The 15572-nt window shown below is 32.5% G+C and overlaps 2 protein-coding genes across 2 annotated transcripts; both read left to right on the forward strand.

The window, feature by feature from the left end:
* The first annotated feature begins 1750 nt into the window (after window positions 1-1750).
* On the forward strand, window positions 1751-3761 carry LOC143588607 (alpha carbonic anhydrase 7-like). The gene is made up of 7 exons (XM_077069564.1): window positions 1751-1942; window positions 2032-2249; window positions 2352-2458; window positions 2577-2679; window positions 2782-2949; window positions 3050-3103; window positions 3641-3761. Exons 1-7 carry the CDS (start codon window positions 1855-1857, stop codon window positions 3725-3727), a joined length of 825 nt encoding a protein of 274 aa, XP_076925679.1. The 5' UTR covers window positions 1751-1854; the 3' UTR covers window positions 3728-3761.
* Window positions 3762-11824: 8063 nt separating this feature from the next.
* Window positions 11825-14047, forward strand: LOC143588606 (alpha carbonic anhydrase 7-like). Its single transcript, XM_077069563.1, has 7 exons — window positions 11825-12195; window positions 12296-12513; window positions 12705-12811; window positions 12901-13003; window positions 13427-13594; window positions 13667-13720; window positions 13880-14047. Exons 1-7 carry the CDS (start codon window positions 12105-12107, stop codon window positions 13964-13966), a joined length of 828 nt encoding a protein of 275 aa, XP_076925678.1. The 5' UTR covers window positions 11825-12104; the 3' UTR covers window positions 13967-14047.
* The last annotated feature ends 1525 nt before the right edge of the window (window positions 14048-15572 follow it).

The following is a 15572-nucleotide window of genomic DNA, read 5'->3' on the forward strand; positions in this document are numbered from 1 at the left end:
GATCTTCCTTAATCTCCTAAAAATCTACTTGAACTCGTTTTCAACGAAAAGAAAAACACACAAAGATCAGATTTTGATACATAGTACTACCTAATACCGAAGGCATTAACAGTCTGGTTTTTTCAAGTTTTCTTGTAAAACTGAGAACCTAGTTTTTTAGCCTCATTATTATCACTATAAAAGCAAGAAGACTATTGCTTAATGTTCTCCCATCAACTTACAAAGAAATACAAAAGCTCTCTGGCTTTCTTCTTTATCACCTTAACACCTTTCTATGAGTCTCGAGTTTGGCTGCTCGTGTCCTATGCGGCAATACACACAACTTTAGCTGTTATACTCTAAGATACATATGAATTCTTTTGGGAGACCCGCAATCTTTTTTAAGGGGTCAGTGTAGAACACGAGCCTTAGCCATCTTTTTATGTTTCTACAATTTCTCATATTTATTTCACACCGTTTGTAGATTTTTACTTCTTCAAAGAATTGTAATTTGTAGCTTTATTTCCTATTTGCATTGTAATTTGCGTTAACAAAAGAAATGTTTTTTTTTTCTGTAGACGGTCTCCTACAAAAACTTGCTTCAAACAACACTTTAGTTTTATCAAATATATTGATGATAATATTGTAATTTTCAGTTATATATAGTTTTATAATCAATTCTAAATGAATATTAATAGAAACCGAACATAAGTTATAAATATATAGACGTATATTTACAATGAATGCCTTTCTTCCTTTCTGCCGAATAACAGTTTATATATTATATAGTTCATTTAACTCATTTCACTAATAAAATGTGTGACTTTTAATATAAAGCAAAGCAAAACGAATGTTTCGAGAAGACAAGTGAAATTTGTTGCAATTCAACCTCGTGTTCCAATCCGTCACCACAAACGTAGTAATAGTAAAGAAGTACGGAGTAGCATTAATTTAACTATTTATTGGAAAACGACCCGATCAATATTTGATATTGACGTATACAATTCAAATGCGTCAATTTGAAAGTCAAAGCCAAATTCAACAATAATAAATTAATAATGATTAAGAAGACAATTTTCTTTCTTTTAGAATTGCGGTACACTAAAATTAACTTTCTTTATGGCGTTTGGATATGAGGCAAGCCTTTGGCTCACTGATCACAGGTGGTGAACCTTGGGTTTAGTCACGGGGTGTCCGATGTCACGGAATCAAAAACGTTTAGATCGACGATTTGGTTTGTGTAGGTGATTCGATTCGGGTTAGATCAAACAATGACATCTATATATCTAATTTTCTTCATTTATTCAAACAATTGTTTTTACAATAAAAAAAACAAAATAATTTTTTAACCAATAAAGACTTAAAATATTCATGATAATGCGATATGAAAGGTGAGTAGGGATAATCAAAATCGGTATTGGTACCGGTCCATGTACCGAAATCGGTACTGATTTAGTTTCGTCAGTACCGAATAGGTACCAAAGTTTTGAGTTTCGGTACCAGTATTTTTCAAGTTTTTATTCAATACCGAACCGAACCGAATACTTTGATATCCTACCGGTACAAAAAATTTGTGATTTTCGGGATCAGGATTTCGGTACCGGTACGGTACCTATCTCATCCCTAATGGTGAATATCTAGAAGAAGAATTGCAAAGACCTAAAATAATTATAAATACAAATATTTTACTACTCGACTACTATTTTGTAATTTTTGTTAAATAAAACATAGTCTATGTTCAAAAACGAAACTTCCATTTTTCGCATTCACGTAACCTTTTTGAACCCTAACTCCCTCTATATTTCTATGCATGTCCCCTGTATATAGATAGGGAAACATCAATAACTTGCACAAAACCCTAAACAGATTTAGTATATGCACGAAATAATGTATAACAAAAGCTTATTGTTCATTGCTCTTTTCATTTTCTCTTGTGTACCTCTAGCCATATCTCAAGAAGTTGGTAAGCATTATAATTGTCTTTTCGATTCTTTGAACGAATTTTTTTTTTTTTGTTGAAATCTTGAAATATGCGTGTTATTTGTGGATCAGATGATGAACACGAATTCACATATGACGTGAACAGTCCAAATGGCCCGAATCATTGGGGTGAGATCCATCCGGAGTGGAACATGTGTAACAATGGGGACATGCAATCACCAATTGATCTTACTCATAAAAGGGTGCATGTCACATCCAAATTGGGAAGACTTGATCGAGATTATAAACCCGCTAATACAACAGTTGTTAACCGGGGCCATGATATGATGGTAAGCAAGCACAAATTTAAATTTCATAATCTTAAGATAACATGTATTAACTAGCATAATATTTATTTTATTGAGTAATAACTTTATTTTGAATATATATAGTTGAGATGGATAGGGGGAGCCGGACATATTCATATTAATGGAACTGAATACCAGCTTAATCAAGCACACTGGCACACACCTACTGAACACACCATCAATGGCAGAAGGTATCGACATATCTTTTTGAACAAACATAGAATTCATCTCTACAATTCACCTTAATTCTTTTAATTAGCAAGAAGTTAAGTTTTCATCTAACGACAATATTATTTCATACATACTTAGATTTAATCTCGAGCTACACTTAGTTCATCAAAGTATAGACGAAAAGGTTGCCGTTGTTGGAATCCTATACAAAATTGGTCGCCCTGATTCATTTTTAACAACGGTATGTTAGTAAGCATTTTCTTTCACCAATACTACAATTACCTAAAGTTGTAATTCTCTATATAAGTCTCATAATTGTTCGTATCATTTTCTTCAAAATCAGATGGAACCATATTTAAAAGCATTGGCATCTACAAGAGACGTGGAAAAAAGCGTGGGAATAATAGACCCCCAACAAATAAAGACCGGGAGTAGAAAATACTATCGATATATTGGCTCGCTTACTACTCCGCCATGCGACCAAAATGTTATTTGGACCATTGTTCAAAAGGTATGAAAATATTTACTAACTCTTATAGCGTCCCATACCAAGTTTAACAAGTGTAAGGAATTTGATCACTTAAAAACGTTTCCACTTCATTATTTCTCAGGTGCGAACGGTTTCGCGAGAACAATTACGTTTAATCCGAGAAGCAGTCCATGATGTGAGCTTTACATATATGTTCTATCATAATTATTTTGTATACTGTTGATATAAAACTTGTGTGTTAATTATAGCTTGTTGTGTAACAGGAAGCAGATACTAACGCGAGACCTGTTCAAGCCTTAAATAATCGTTGGTTGAAGCTTTACAGGCCGGATGACAATGAAGCTAATTAGGGTTCCACATGATTTATTTGCACGTTGCAACATGATCCACACATATTTATATATTTATTGTTGATTTTCAATATTAATAATTGGTTTATGTTTCTCTTTATTTTTTCTTTCCGGGTTGTATGATTTTTTTGTATACTAAGTGATTATTTAAATTACACAAATAAATAATAATGATGCATATTGTTACATATATATTTCGGAAAGTTTTTTATTATGGTAAACGAGTCATAACAATAAACGAAAAACATGTCCGATTTACATATATATTTTTTCTTTACATATATGTTCTATCATAAGTTGCTATTTTGTATACCTTTGATATAAAATTACTTGTGTGTTAATTATAGCCTGTTGTGTAACAGGAAGCAGATGCTAACGCGAGACCTGTTCAAGCCTTAAATAATCGTTGGTTGAAGCTTTACAGGCCAGATGACGATGAAGCTAATTAGGTTTCCACATGATTTATTTGCACGTTGCAACATGATCCACACATATTTATATATTAATTGATGATTTTCAATATTAATAATTGGTTTATGTTTCTCTTTATTTTTTCTTTCCGGGTTGTATGATTTTTTTGTATACTAAGTGATTATTTAAATTACACAAATAAATAATAATGATGCATATTGTTACATATATATTTCGGAAAGTTTTTTATTATGGTAAACGAGTCATAACAATAAACGAAAAACATGTCCGATTTACATATATATTTTTTCTTTACTATGTTCTATCATAAGTTGCTATTTTGTATACCTTTGATATAAAATTACTTGTGTGTTAATTATAGCCTGTTGTGTAACAGGAAGCAGATGCTAACGCGAGACCTGTTCAAGCCTTAAATAATCGTTGGTTGAAGCTTTACAGGCCAGATGACAATGAAGCTAATTAGGGTTCCACATGATTTATTTGCCCTTAGCAAAAGGATTCCCGCATATTTATATATGTATTGTTTATTTCAATATTGGTCGTTGATTTGTATTAGTTTATTTTTTCATTCTGGGTTGTATGATTTTGTATACAAGTGATTATTTACTTAAGAAATAATAATGATGCATATTGTTACACATATACTTTTTTTTATTGGAAAACTTTTGATTATTGTAAAAGAGCTAGTAATAACAATAAACGAAAAACATGTCTGATTTATTCCAAGAGAAAAATAATTAACAATTGTTTATACATTTATACTGTGCATTTGAATTTGAAAATTTCCCTGTTTTCAGGTTTAGCTCATTATAATTTTTATGTAATTTCAAATAATTCCTTTCACCATAACTATGTGTACTTTTTTATTTAATATAAAAACAAATTAATGAATGCATAGAATATAAACTAGAAATTTGTTCCTACCACGAAATTACGTCATCGTACAAACGATAGTTATATATAAATGAGTGTGTTTTCCACTAAGAGATACGGAGTAATTAATATTCGTCAAACTTTATTAAAAATCTGAATATTTGATGTTGATATATATACTTTATTCTTGTTGTCTCTGAAAATTAATTTTTACAACTTTATTCTTATGAACATAGTTTTATTTCAAATATTAAGTGCATGGGTAATGTGAAATTACTATTTTGCACCTTAAAATTTACAATTTAGTTAACTCTTTATTATTATTATTATTATTCATGTTTAACTTTTAATTAAACAGTCTTAATTGGTTGTCATATTAAACTAAACTAAAAGATTGTGGTAAGTGATAAAGTTTGGACGAAAACATTATGGGAGGGGAGAGAACACAAAACTTTTTGGATGAAATTGGGGCGGCTCCAAATTCCTGCCGAAAACAAATGAATATGCACTAATTAAAAAAAATATCAGACGAAAACAAATTATTTTACACACCCAAGGTGGGTAAACTTCGCCTTGGTTGTTGGGTTTATCTAACAAGACGGTTTTATTAATTAAAATTTAAAGAACATGTGTTCATGTTACAAACCTTAAATCAACATAATTTACAAAATCACTATTCTTTCGATATTATATTAAAACCCAAGAATTCGTTTTGGAATTTGCGTAAATCTAAATAAATAAAGACTTTTACACGGATTTAAAGTCAACTTACACTTTCAAAAGGCAAACGGGTTCCATAAAACTTTTTTTGTAAATTGTTGAAAGACTCTTAAAAAGTTATAGTATTGAGCAGTTGAGACTTGAGACAAAGCATGTGCCGACCCATTAATTTAGCTATGTAAATCGAAACTTATTAAGAAACACATTTTTTGCATAAATTAAAGTTTCCGCAATTTCAAACTGAAAATACAAATTGACTGAAAATGTTTTTAATAATCAATAAACCTTACTTGATCACTTAAATGAAATAATTAATTACACATATAGTTCATGTGATACGTTTAATTTGAAGCGCCTAGCTTTAAAAAATTACGCCTTTTGTTCAGTAGTTTGCAAAAACTTAGCACATTTACATAGTGTTCGCTTTCTAAACATACTGGTTTGGTTATGCACTTTAATAATTAACCAGGGTATATACCCGCGTAACACGCGGGTGGAATAACATGTCACTAAACATAATAAATTTATATAACAAATTCAAGCACACAAATTCTTCAACTTTCGGATCAAAACGTTAATCATTTACAATGTCTAGATATTAAATTTTAAGTTAATCATTTTCAACATACAAGAAGTCCGAGACCTGAAAAATTACAAAATATATTAGTAAATATAGTGGGGGTAATAATAGTATTTTTGTGTTTTTATCATAAAATCGATTGTTAAATAAGTGTGTGTATATATATATATATATGCGTGTGTGTGTTAAAAGGAAAATCAAACCCGAGGCGACCCGGACATTAACCCGGATGACATCATAATTAATATATATATATATATATATATATATATATAACTAATGTCGGTTAACAGTTCAAATTTCAAATGATTATTGGTAATGTATTGAGAAATTTAGTCATTGCTATAATTACAAAAACCTTTCATTTACAATGGTTCTTTAAATATATAGGATTTGTATTTCAAATAATTGAACATCAATAGTCCTTGGTTGGTTGGCCATTGTTGCATTTGTTAAGTTTCCATCTCGGGATTGTATCAGGGTTCGATTCCCATCATGAACATCATTTTTTATTTAATAATATACAAGATAGGAAAGGAAATAGATGACTTGGCAAGGAAATAGATGACTTGGCAATGATGTGATATTGATGTGGAGAGGCTAGTTGAATGACATGTGGACAATTGATGTGGAGAGGCTAGTTGAATGTTAGATGTAAAAATTGAAAGTCATTTTGAAAAGGAAACTTTTTAGAGATTTATAATTAGGTGTTAATATTAAAACCTAATAGGCCAAGAACATCAATTTTGAACGTCATTAGTCCTAACAAACTTAACAACTACCCACCAGCTTCCACTAGAGATGGCCAAAAAAACCGGTTGGGGAACCGGTTTACCGGTTTAAACCGGAAACCGGTTTTTACGAAAACCGGTTTTTTAAAAACCGGTTTGACCGGTTTACAAACCGCCGGTTCGTCTTTCGGTTACGAGTTTTAGATCCAAAACCGGTTAACGAACCGGTTAATGGAAAAACCAGTTTTTTTTATTAACCGGTTATGGAAAAACCGGTTAACCGGTTTATAAAAAACCGGTTTTTGACCGTTGTGGAAAAACCGGTTAACCGGTTTCTCCATAACCGGTTAAAAACCGGTTTTTGAACGTTGTATAACGGCTATATGCCCGTTTTTTTGGTTTTTGGACCGTTTTTTTTTTTTTACCATTTTACCCCCACAAACATCTATATATAGTTTAGGTTGGGTATTGGTTAGATCACACTCGATTATACAACTCCAAACGCTCTAAACGTTTATTTCATACGCGATTATTTTGTTATCTCACGCTCAATTATACCACATTACCACTCCGTACGCTCTTATTTCGTAGTCGTTTATTTCATACTCGAGTATACCACTCTTATTTCGTAGTCGATTATCATGGCCTCCCAAAGTGCTGCTTCATCCGTCAACATGGGTGCCTCGAACACGGGAGAAACGGTCGTTCGGGTCATCCCCACGAAACGAAACCATGATGTTTGGCAACATTTCGACCTATGCGAAATGTCTAACGGTAGCCAAAAAGCTCGATGCAAACATTGTTTGAAGTTTTATGGCAAAGATGCAAACTCCACTTTAAAAGCGCATGTACAAATGCCCTTTTGCAAGGCCTTGAAGGACGAATCGGGAAGTAGTTCGCAGCCGGAGATGACGAATCAAGGAGCGGTGTTTACGTACGACGTTGAAGCGGTACGTCAACAGTTTTCAAACTTTGTGATTCAACAAACACTTCCTTTCAACCACTTCGACAACCCTCAATTCACGGAGATGATGCAAAACTATGTTCAACCACGCTACCAACACGTAACTCGTTCGACCCTTAGAAGAGATTGTCTTAAAGCATGGAAAAACGCTAAATCCGAACTAATTTCATACTTTTCAAACTTACAAACTGGTGTAAACTTAACAACGGATGTGTGGTCGGTACCTCATGGTTCGCCCGACTCATACATTTGTGTGACGGCTCATTGGGTTGACCCCGAGTCGTGGCAAATGATGAAACGAACCGTTGCGTTTCAATTGTTTGATTACCCGCACACGGGTATAAATATTTTTCAAATCTTGGATAAAGTCATTCGACAATACAAGATTGAACATAAAATCTTTTCAATTTCGTTTGATAACGCGTCCAACAATACGGCCGCGGTTGGCCATTTAAAATTAAAGTATAAACCTATTTGTGATGGAGCGTTTTTTCATAGCCGATGCATTGCACATATTATCAACTTGGCCGTGCAAGATGGGTTAAACGTGATCGAAACGCAAAGAAACAGTTTTAAAAGAATGTTACGAGATGTTTTTAGCAACAATAAAACATTTTCAAGATACAAAAAATTTTGTGTAGAAGCTAATTGTCAATGGTTGGGGCCAAATTGGGATTGTCCAACAAGATGGAACTCGACTTGTAATATGTTTGAGAAAGCCATCCAACAAAAAGAATCATTAATTGCGTTTCATCAAATTTTGTCAAGTAGGGGTAAATGTGCACCATATGATCCTAGAAACTGGTTATTGATTGAGATCGTTACGGAGGTCCTTCAAATTTTTAAATCTTGCACAACTAGTTTATCCGGGGTTTACTATCCAACAAGCCCCATTGCTTTACCAAAAATTGCTGTCATGTGCACAAAGTTGAGTGAACTTGATTGTAGGGGTGCACCTTATTTTGATATGGGTGTAAAAATGAAAGAAAAATTTAGAAAATATTTTCAACAACTACCCGCTGTTTTGACATGTGCTGCTGCGTTAAACCCTTGCATCAATGTTGGTGGTGTTGAAGCTTTAATAGAAAAAATTTGTGATGAGTTTGGGTTAAACGACGATCACAACCCCTATTATAGCCAAACTTTAAAGAATGCTTTCAACACCACCTTGTCAAACATGTATGATGTCTACCTTACAAAATACGGGTCGTCTTCCCAAATTCATGACTCGTTAAGAGCTGTTGCCCAATCCCAATCCCAAACCGACCTTGAAATGGGGATGTACTACATGATTTGGGAAGACGCCGGTAAACGTCAAAAGGTAAACACCCCAAGCAATGAACTTGGAAGGTATGGTGGTACCAACTTTTTGAAACACATGACTCCGGATGAATTTAGAAGTCTTGATTTGCTGGCTTGGTGGAGAGGTAAGGAGGATGAGTTTCCGATCCTCGCCGCCATGGCCAAAGATTTACTAACGGTCCAAGCTTCCACGGTAGCTTCGGAGTCTGCTTTTTCTGTTTCTGGCAGGGTTATATCGATTAGGAGGACTCGACTCACTGCACCAGCTATAGAGATGTCGATTTGCTACAAGGATTACTTGGACTCTTTAGATAGGGCACAACATCAACGCTCACTCGAGGGGGAAATGGAGTATGAAGCGGGCTTGTATGAAGACGAGGTCATTGAAGGACACACTCAACCAATGACCGATGAAGAAGCCGCGTACGACGATTACCTAAGAAATAGCTCGGGATCGGGTAGCGAAGAAAATTAGTTAAAGAAACAGCAAACATGGAGGCAAATCATGAGTAAGAAACAGCAAGTTGTTCATGTAATCGTGTCTAAGCATTCTTTTTCCTAATATGTGCTCTTATTTACTTGTTGATATGGATTTTTCTAATTTAGTTAAAGAAACAGCAAACATGGAGGCAAATCATGAACAAACTGCGATTGGGAACAACAGGAGCATCTGCTAGTTCACGATTTAATGTTTGTATTTTTGAGTTAAATCATGAACAACAGTTCTTGGCCGAGATTTCTTCAGTGTTAATGATTTAATGTTTGTATTTTTGAGTTACGAATATGCGATAACGATTTAATGTTTGTATTTTTAATGTAAAAACTATAAATGAAAGTTATGTGTTTTTAATCTTTGGTTTGTTGAAAACACATTCACCAACACACACTCATACTCATCTTCCAAGCAAAGAACCCTAACAACGAAAGCAAAGAATGGCTTCGGTCAGTCCGTTTTGCCTTGTAGTTACCGGTTTGCCTTGTAGTTACCGGTTTGTTTATACTGTGAAAAAATAATGGTCTTCATTAAGTACAAAATATAAAAAACAAATATTCGTATTTGAAACCGCGAAATTTTAAAAAAAAAAAAAAAAAATAACCGGTTAACCTAAAAACCGGTTATTAAAAAACCGGTTAATAAAAAAAACCGGTTTATTAACCGGTTCTAACCGGTTTCTAAACCGGTCCTAACCGGTTAGACCGGTTAGGGTTTTGACAGAAAAAAACCGGTTATTAACTGGTCCGGTTATTAACCGAACCGGTTTTTTTCCGGGCCAAAAAAACCGGTCCGGTTAATAACCGAACCGGTTTTTTTAAAAAAACCGGTTTTTGCACCTCTAGCTTCCACCCCTTCTAGTAAGGTACATCAAATATAATTAAACTAATTGCTGTCAAACTCGAAGGTTAAGCTTTTTTTTTTATATGAAAATAGTATCAAAGTTTGAATTGATGGTTAATACCAAATTTGTAACAGTAATTATATGCATATTTTTCTCTTGTAGGTGTTGAAATTATTTGTAATAAGATAATGGATACAATTGAAAAGGTTTTACCAATAAAATTTTCATATATAATAGTTTTAAGTATTAAATAAGATAAATATGAAAAAAATAAAGTGTAAGATGTAAAGTTTTGTCAAATTAAGACTAAGATTCATGAAAATACTTCACAATTAAATTATGAAACAATACTAAACAACAAACCTCCCTAATAATAACCTAAACTTCTAAATAAACAAGATCAACTTGACGTACATATAATTAAAATAACTTAATATCAACTGCGCGCAGCCAACAGCAGGTAACAAGTGAACACAATGAAACTCCAGCTCATTACATAATATGCCATTTAGCCACCACCTAAGCTTCCACCACCTTCTAACCTTCAACTTTGTCCAAATGTCCTTAGAACCCCTCAAAACATTAAACACAAGCTAACATAATTTTAATCCTCCACATTATACATGCAGTGATATATATATAAAATGTTAATTCCACCCAATATACTTTAAAAAATATACAATTATAATACATTTAGTTTTTATTCAATATGATTTTCTTTGATAATTTGTCTTCGTTAACGCTTATACGCATGTGTGTTTATTTATTTATTTTTTTGATATTTCGGCATAAATTATTTAAAACAAAGATGTATTCAAAATAGAGTACTGTATATATCCTTTGGATCGTAAGCTAACCGAGTGTCAGTATTGTAGTGAACCAAATTGATTCCACCCGAAAATCGATACCGATATCGGCATTTTCGAAGCCGGTAATGTTGTCTTTGGAACCATTACGGTTATTCATTATTATGGTTTTCACATCTGTGTTTATTTATTTTCTCGACATTTGAAACGTAGTTAGGTAAAGTATTTTTGGTATAATAATCTATACAAGTGTCGGTACCGTACTGATATATATCATGACGAACTAAACTAATTACACTCGAGGGATATCGATACCGGTATCGGCATTTTCAGACAGTACCAATATTCGTTTTTATGGTTTTCAATCGATATAAAATGTGTGTCAATATCCTTTTAGACATATCACGGCTTTATTTTTTCGGGTTCCTCTTTCTATTGCTATAGAGAATGTGTGTCAATGCCGTAACAAACCAAATTAACCAATGCCGACCAAATTTTCTCCTTGTAAAATCCCACTAGTTAGATTTGTTTATGAGTTGAATTGTCAAGTGTCAAACCACTACAACTTTTAACATAAGAAAAAATCTTTGGACACTATTTTGTTCAGAAAAATAATACACTATCGGTCCTAATTTATTTAACAAATCAAAATTGATGCATATTCGACCTTAAAACAAAATAGAAGCCTTTAAAGGATGAAGAAAGTAGTAAAAAATAGGTCTTGTTTGAATTTCAATTCCTTTTGATTAACATATCATTTAATACTTACTTGTCTCGTTCACATTTTGATGAAAGAGTGAAGAAACTTCAAATTTCACCTGCCACAAAATCCGTGAAGAAAGTTTTAAAAAAACACTCATTACAAACAAAGAAAACCTTAGTCTATTTTAAACACGGTCTTTGCCTTTTTGGTCAGCATCAATCTACCTTCCATTACTCCACGTTCATACCTTTTGACCCTTTTCTTCTCTCTGTGCTGTTTATATATAGTTATATACTTATACTTATACTTATATGCACCATATGCAAATTCAAAAACTTGTACCAAACCCAGAAAAATATTTCATACAACCAAAAAGAAATGGATAACCTAGGCTTAAGACTTTCTTCAATATTCTTGATTGTTCTTTTCATCATCTTGTGTGTACCTTGTGCTAAATCTCAAGAAGTTGGTGAGCTTCATATATATATATAATATAATTCTCTTGAAATGTTTTTGTTTGTTAAGTTTTATGATCTAATTAAAATACTAATTTGCTAATGGTGGTGCAGAGGATGAACATGAGTTCACTTATGATGTGAATAGTCCCAACGGACCGGATCATTGGGGAGAGATCCATTCGGAGTGGAGCATGTGTAATCAAGGAGACTTGCAGTCTCCAATTGATCTCACACATAAACGGGTTCAAACGACTTCAAGTCTTGGAAGGCTTGATAGAGATTATAAGGCTGCGAACACAACTCTTGTTAATAGAGGCCATGATATGATGGTGCACACTTGCTTTTAATTTATGTGTTAATTATGTGTTACTTAAATACATACACGGCACTTGAGTGATATCGATTCATAGAACTAAAAATAAGTTTCTGAATCCGTCACTGTGTAGAAATAGTTTTTATAAGTACTGATTATCTTTGATCAATATAATGACATTTATATAATAATATGACTATATTATAGTTGAAATGGACCGGGGGAGCAGGGCATATTAATATTAACGGAACGAAGTATCAGCTTAACCAGCTTCATTGGCATACCCCTACTGAGCATACCGTCAATGGCCGAAGGTACAATATATTATCATATTTTTTTAGTTAAAGTATTTAGAAAATGAAAATTAATTATATAAATATATGAACTTTTGCTACATGAATAGATATAATCTGGAGCTACATTTGGTTCATCAGAGTATTGATGGAAAAATTGCTGTGGTTGGAATCATGTACAAAATCGGTCGCCCTGATTCAATCTTATCATTGGTATGTCTATAAACCTTTGTTTTGATAATATTAAACTTTTAGTTATAGTTTTAATTCATTTGCCTCTAGCTAGCTTTTAGTCTTTTACAAATAGTTTTTAGTTTAAACAACTTGCAATGTTTGAGTCACTTTTAAAAATAGTTTTTAGCTTATACATTTTCTATCACTTTCTTTACTAAGGTAGAATCAAATGCTTTTTTTTGAAGTTAATTAATATTTTTTATTCTTAATATATATAATTATTAGAAGCTATTAATTATGAAAACTCATTACAATAAACTTCATCTAATTTTTTTTCTTAGGAAAATAACTTTTGCTTGAAAGGTTTTAATTATGTTTTAAAGATTCTTATTCTACCCGTATTTTTATTCGATCGATATGCTAATTGTGATATTCGTATTTTCAAAATATGCGATCGACCAGATGGAACCGTATTTTAAATCATTGGCTGCTACAAAAGGAGTCGAGATGAGCGTTGGGATTATGGATCCCCGAGGAATAAAAGTTGGGAGCAGAAAATATTATCGATATATTGGATCACTTACTACTCCACCTTGCTACCAAAATGTTATTTGGACCATTGTTAAAAAGGTAAAATATAATAAGACATATAAATGAATTTGGAATATTAGTTAACACAATTATTGCTTTAAAATTTGCCAGGTAAGAACGGTTTCTCGAGAACAACTCCATGCAATCCGGGAAGCTGTCCACGATGTAAGCTTATGTATATTTTGTTATATGAAATGCAATATAAAATACGATAAATATATAAATCAAATGATATATGATAAAGAATGCACTTAAAAAGATAAATCCGTAATTTATGCTGTATATCGAATGTATGATGTTAAATTTAAGGTCAACCTTTCTCAGGATGCGGAAGCTAACTCAAGGCCGGTTCAACCTTTAAACAACCGTTGGATAAAACTTTATAGACCCGATGATCAATCAAATAACTAATTGCTTCAATTCCATCAAATTTTGTTAATTTATATCTCAAAGTCGTATATGATTTAGTTTATTCTGTATGATTATTTGTATGCATAAATAAGATTTAATGTAACTCTGCTATTTTTGCGTTTACAAAATGTTTGAAACGTACGATCACTAGAAAGGTTACTATTATGCTTAAAAATATAACACTACAATAATAAGTGGTGTTTTGAAAATTCGACCGAACATACAATTTTGATAGTTCAAACCTCAATTATTCATGTCGTCGGTTCAACTACTAGCTAATAGTGTTGGCACATATTTTGTTCGTTTTGAGTTAACCATGAAATTGACGAAAGAATGTGCAAAGCAACAACTAAAGGCAACTCACCCCTTTTGGTCAGCCAATCGATCGACTTTCTTGACTAAACTGATCGAAACTAGAAAACTTTATCAGTCTTGTTTTTAAAACATCAACTTGCAAAAAAGAAAAAAGAAAAAAGTAGCGAAGCTAACTAATATGCGAAGTTATCCTAGGATTGGTGGCCTAGTGGTAAAGACAAAGTCTTTAAACACCCAAATCACATAGCGATTTATAATATATTTGGATTATTAACTTAGAAGTGATATTATTTAATTAATGTGTAAAATTAATTATATTTTTCACATAAACATCCAATTTAGTCTTCATATTCGCCTGGCCATTTGATAATTAGAAATTCAATTATGTGATTATTGCAATAGTTGTATCTACTATGTTTCTAATTAACGTCCGTTAGTTATCCTTTTCCCAAGAGAATCATTTAAATGGACAACGATAAAACGACATAAAATATTTATATAATTAAATTAAAGTAGTATCTTTAACCACAAAATCTCAATGATTTTATTATTTTAAATCCATTCAGGCCAGTTGTTTCCATTATTAGTTTTATAAAACTAATGTTTGTTATAATTTTAACTCACCAGTCACTACCTATATGTCGGATGCCAGTGTTTAATTTAGGGATTTTGATGTAGTTAAGGTTTACTATAATTTAAACAGATAGAAAATTGTGTATTTACAACCAGAACTGGGGTAAAAAAATCTCCGTAGAAAATCTTATTCACAACCACTTTGCAAACGATGATTTGGGGGCCGAAATTAGCAGTCACTTTTTAGCAATTGATTTGTGACCGCTTTGTGACTTTCTATAAAGCTTAAAAACAATCAATCTATGAGGAAATATTCAGTAGTGACACCAAATAATCATGCACGACCTTATGCATGCTTTTCCGCCTACATTAAAGACGGAAAAACAATATGATTAGCGAAATTAGCTAACACTGCACTTTGAAAAAAGAGAGAGCGCACTTAAAAAATACAAAACTAGTATTAGAAAATAAAGAACGGTCCTTCAAAATTATAGAAGGTAATGCTATGTAAATGCCTCCCCTTTTATGGTGTGATGAGTAAAGGTGTTGGTGCAAGCCTCACAAGAGGTAAAAAGTAGTTGTTCAAAAAAAAAAAAAAAAAAACTACGTTGATGCTTTTAAAAGATATGAGCAAAATGTGTCAAGTTTGGATCGTTATTCGTTAGAGTGACCCTTTGAACATCAACAAATCATACAAAGAAACAGAGGTGCGCCCAAG

Source organism: Bidens hawaiensis, unplaced genomic scaffold (genome assembly GCF_021521415.1).
Source record: "Bidens hawaiensis isolate Kalapana, Puna unplaced genomic scaffold, B.hawaiensis_p1.1 tig00036526_1, whole genome shotgun sequence".
NCBI classification, from domain to species: Eukaryota; Viridiplantae; Streptophyta; class Magnoliopsida; order Asterales; family Asteraceae; genus Bidens; species Bidens hawaiensis.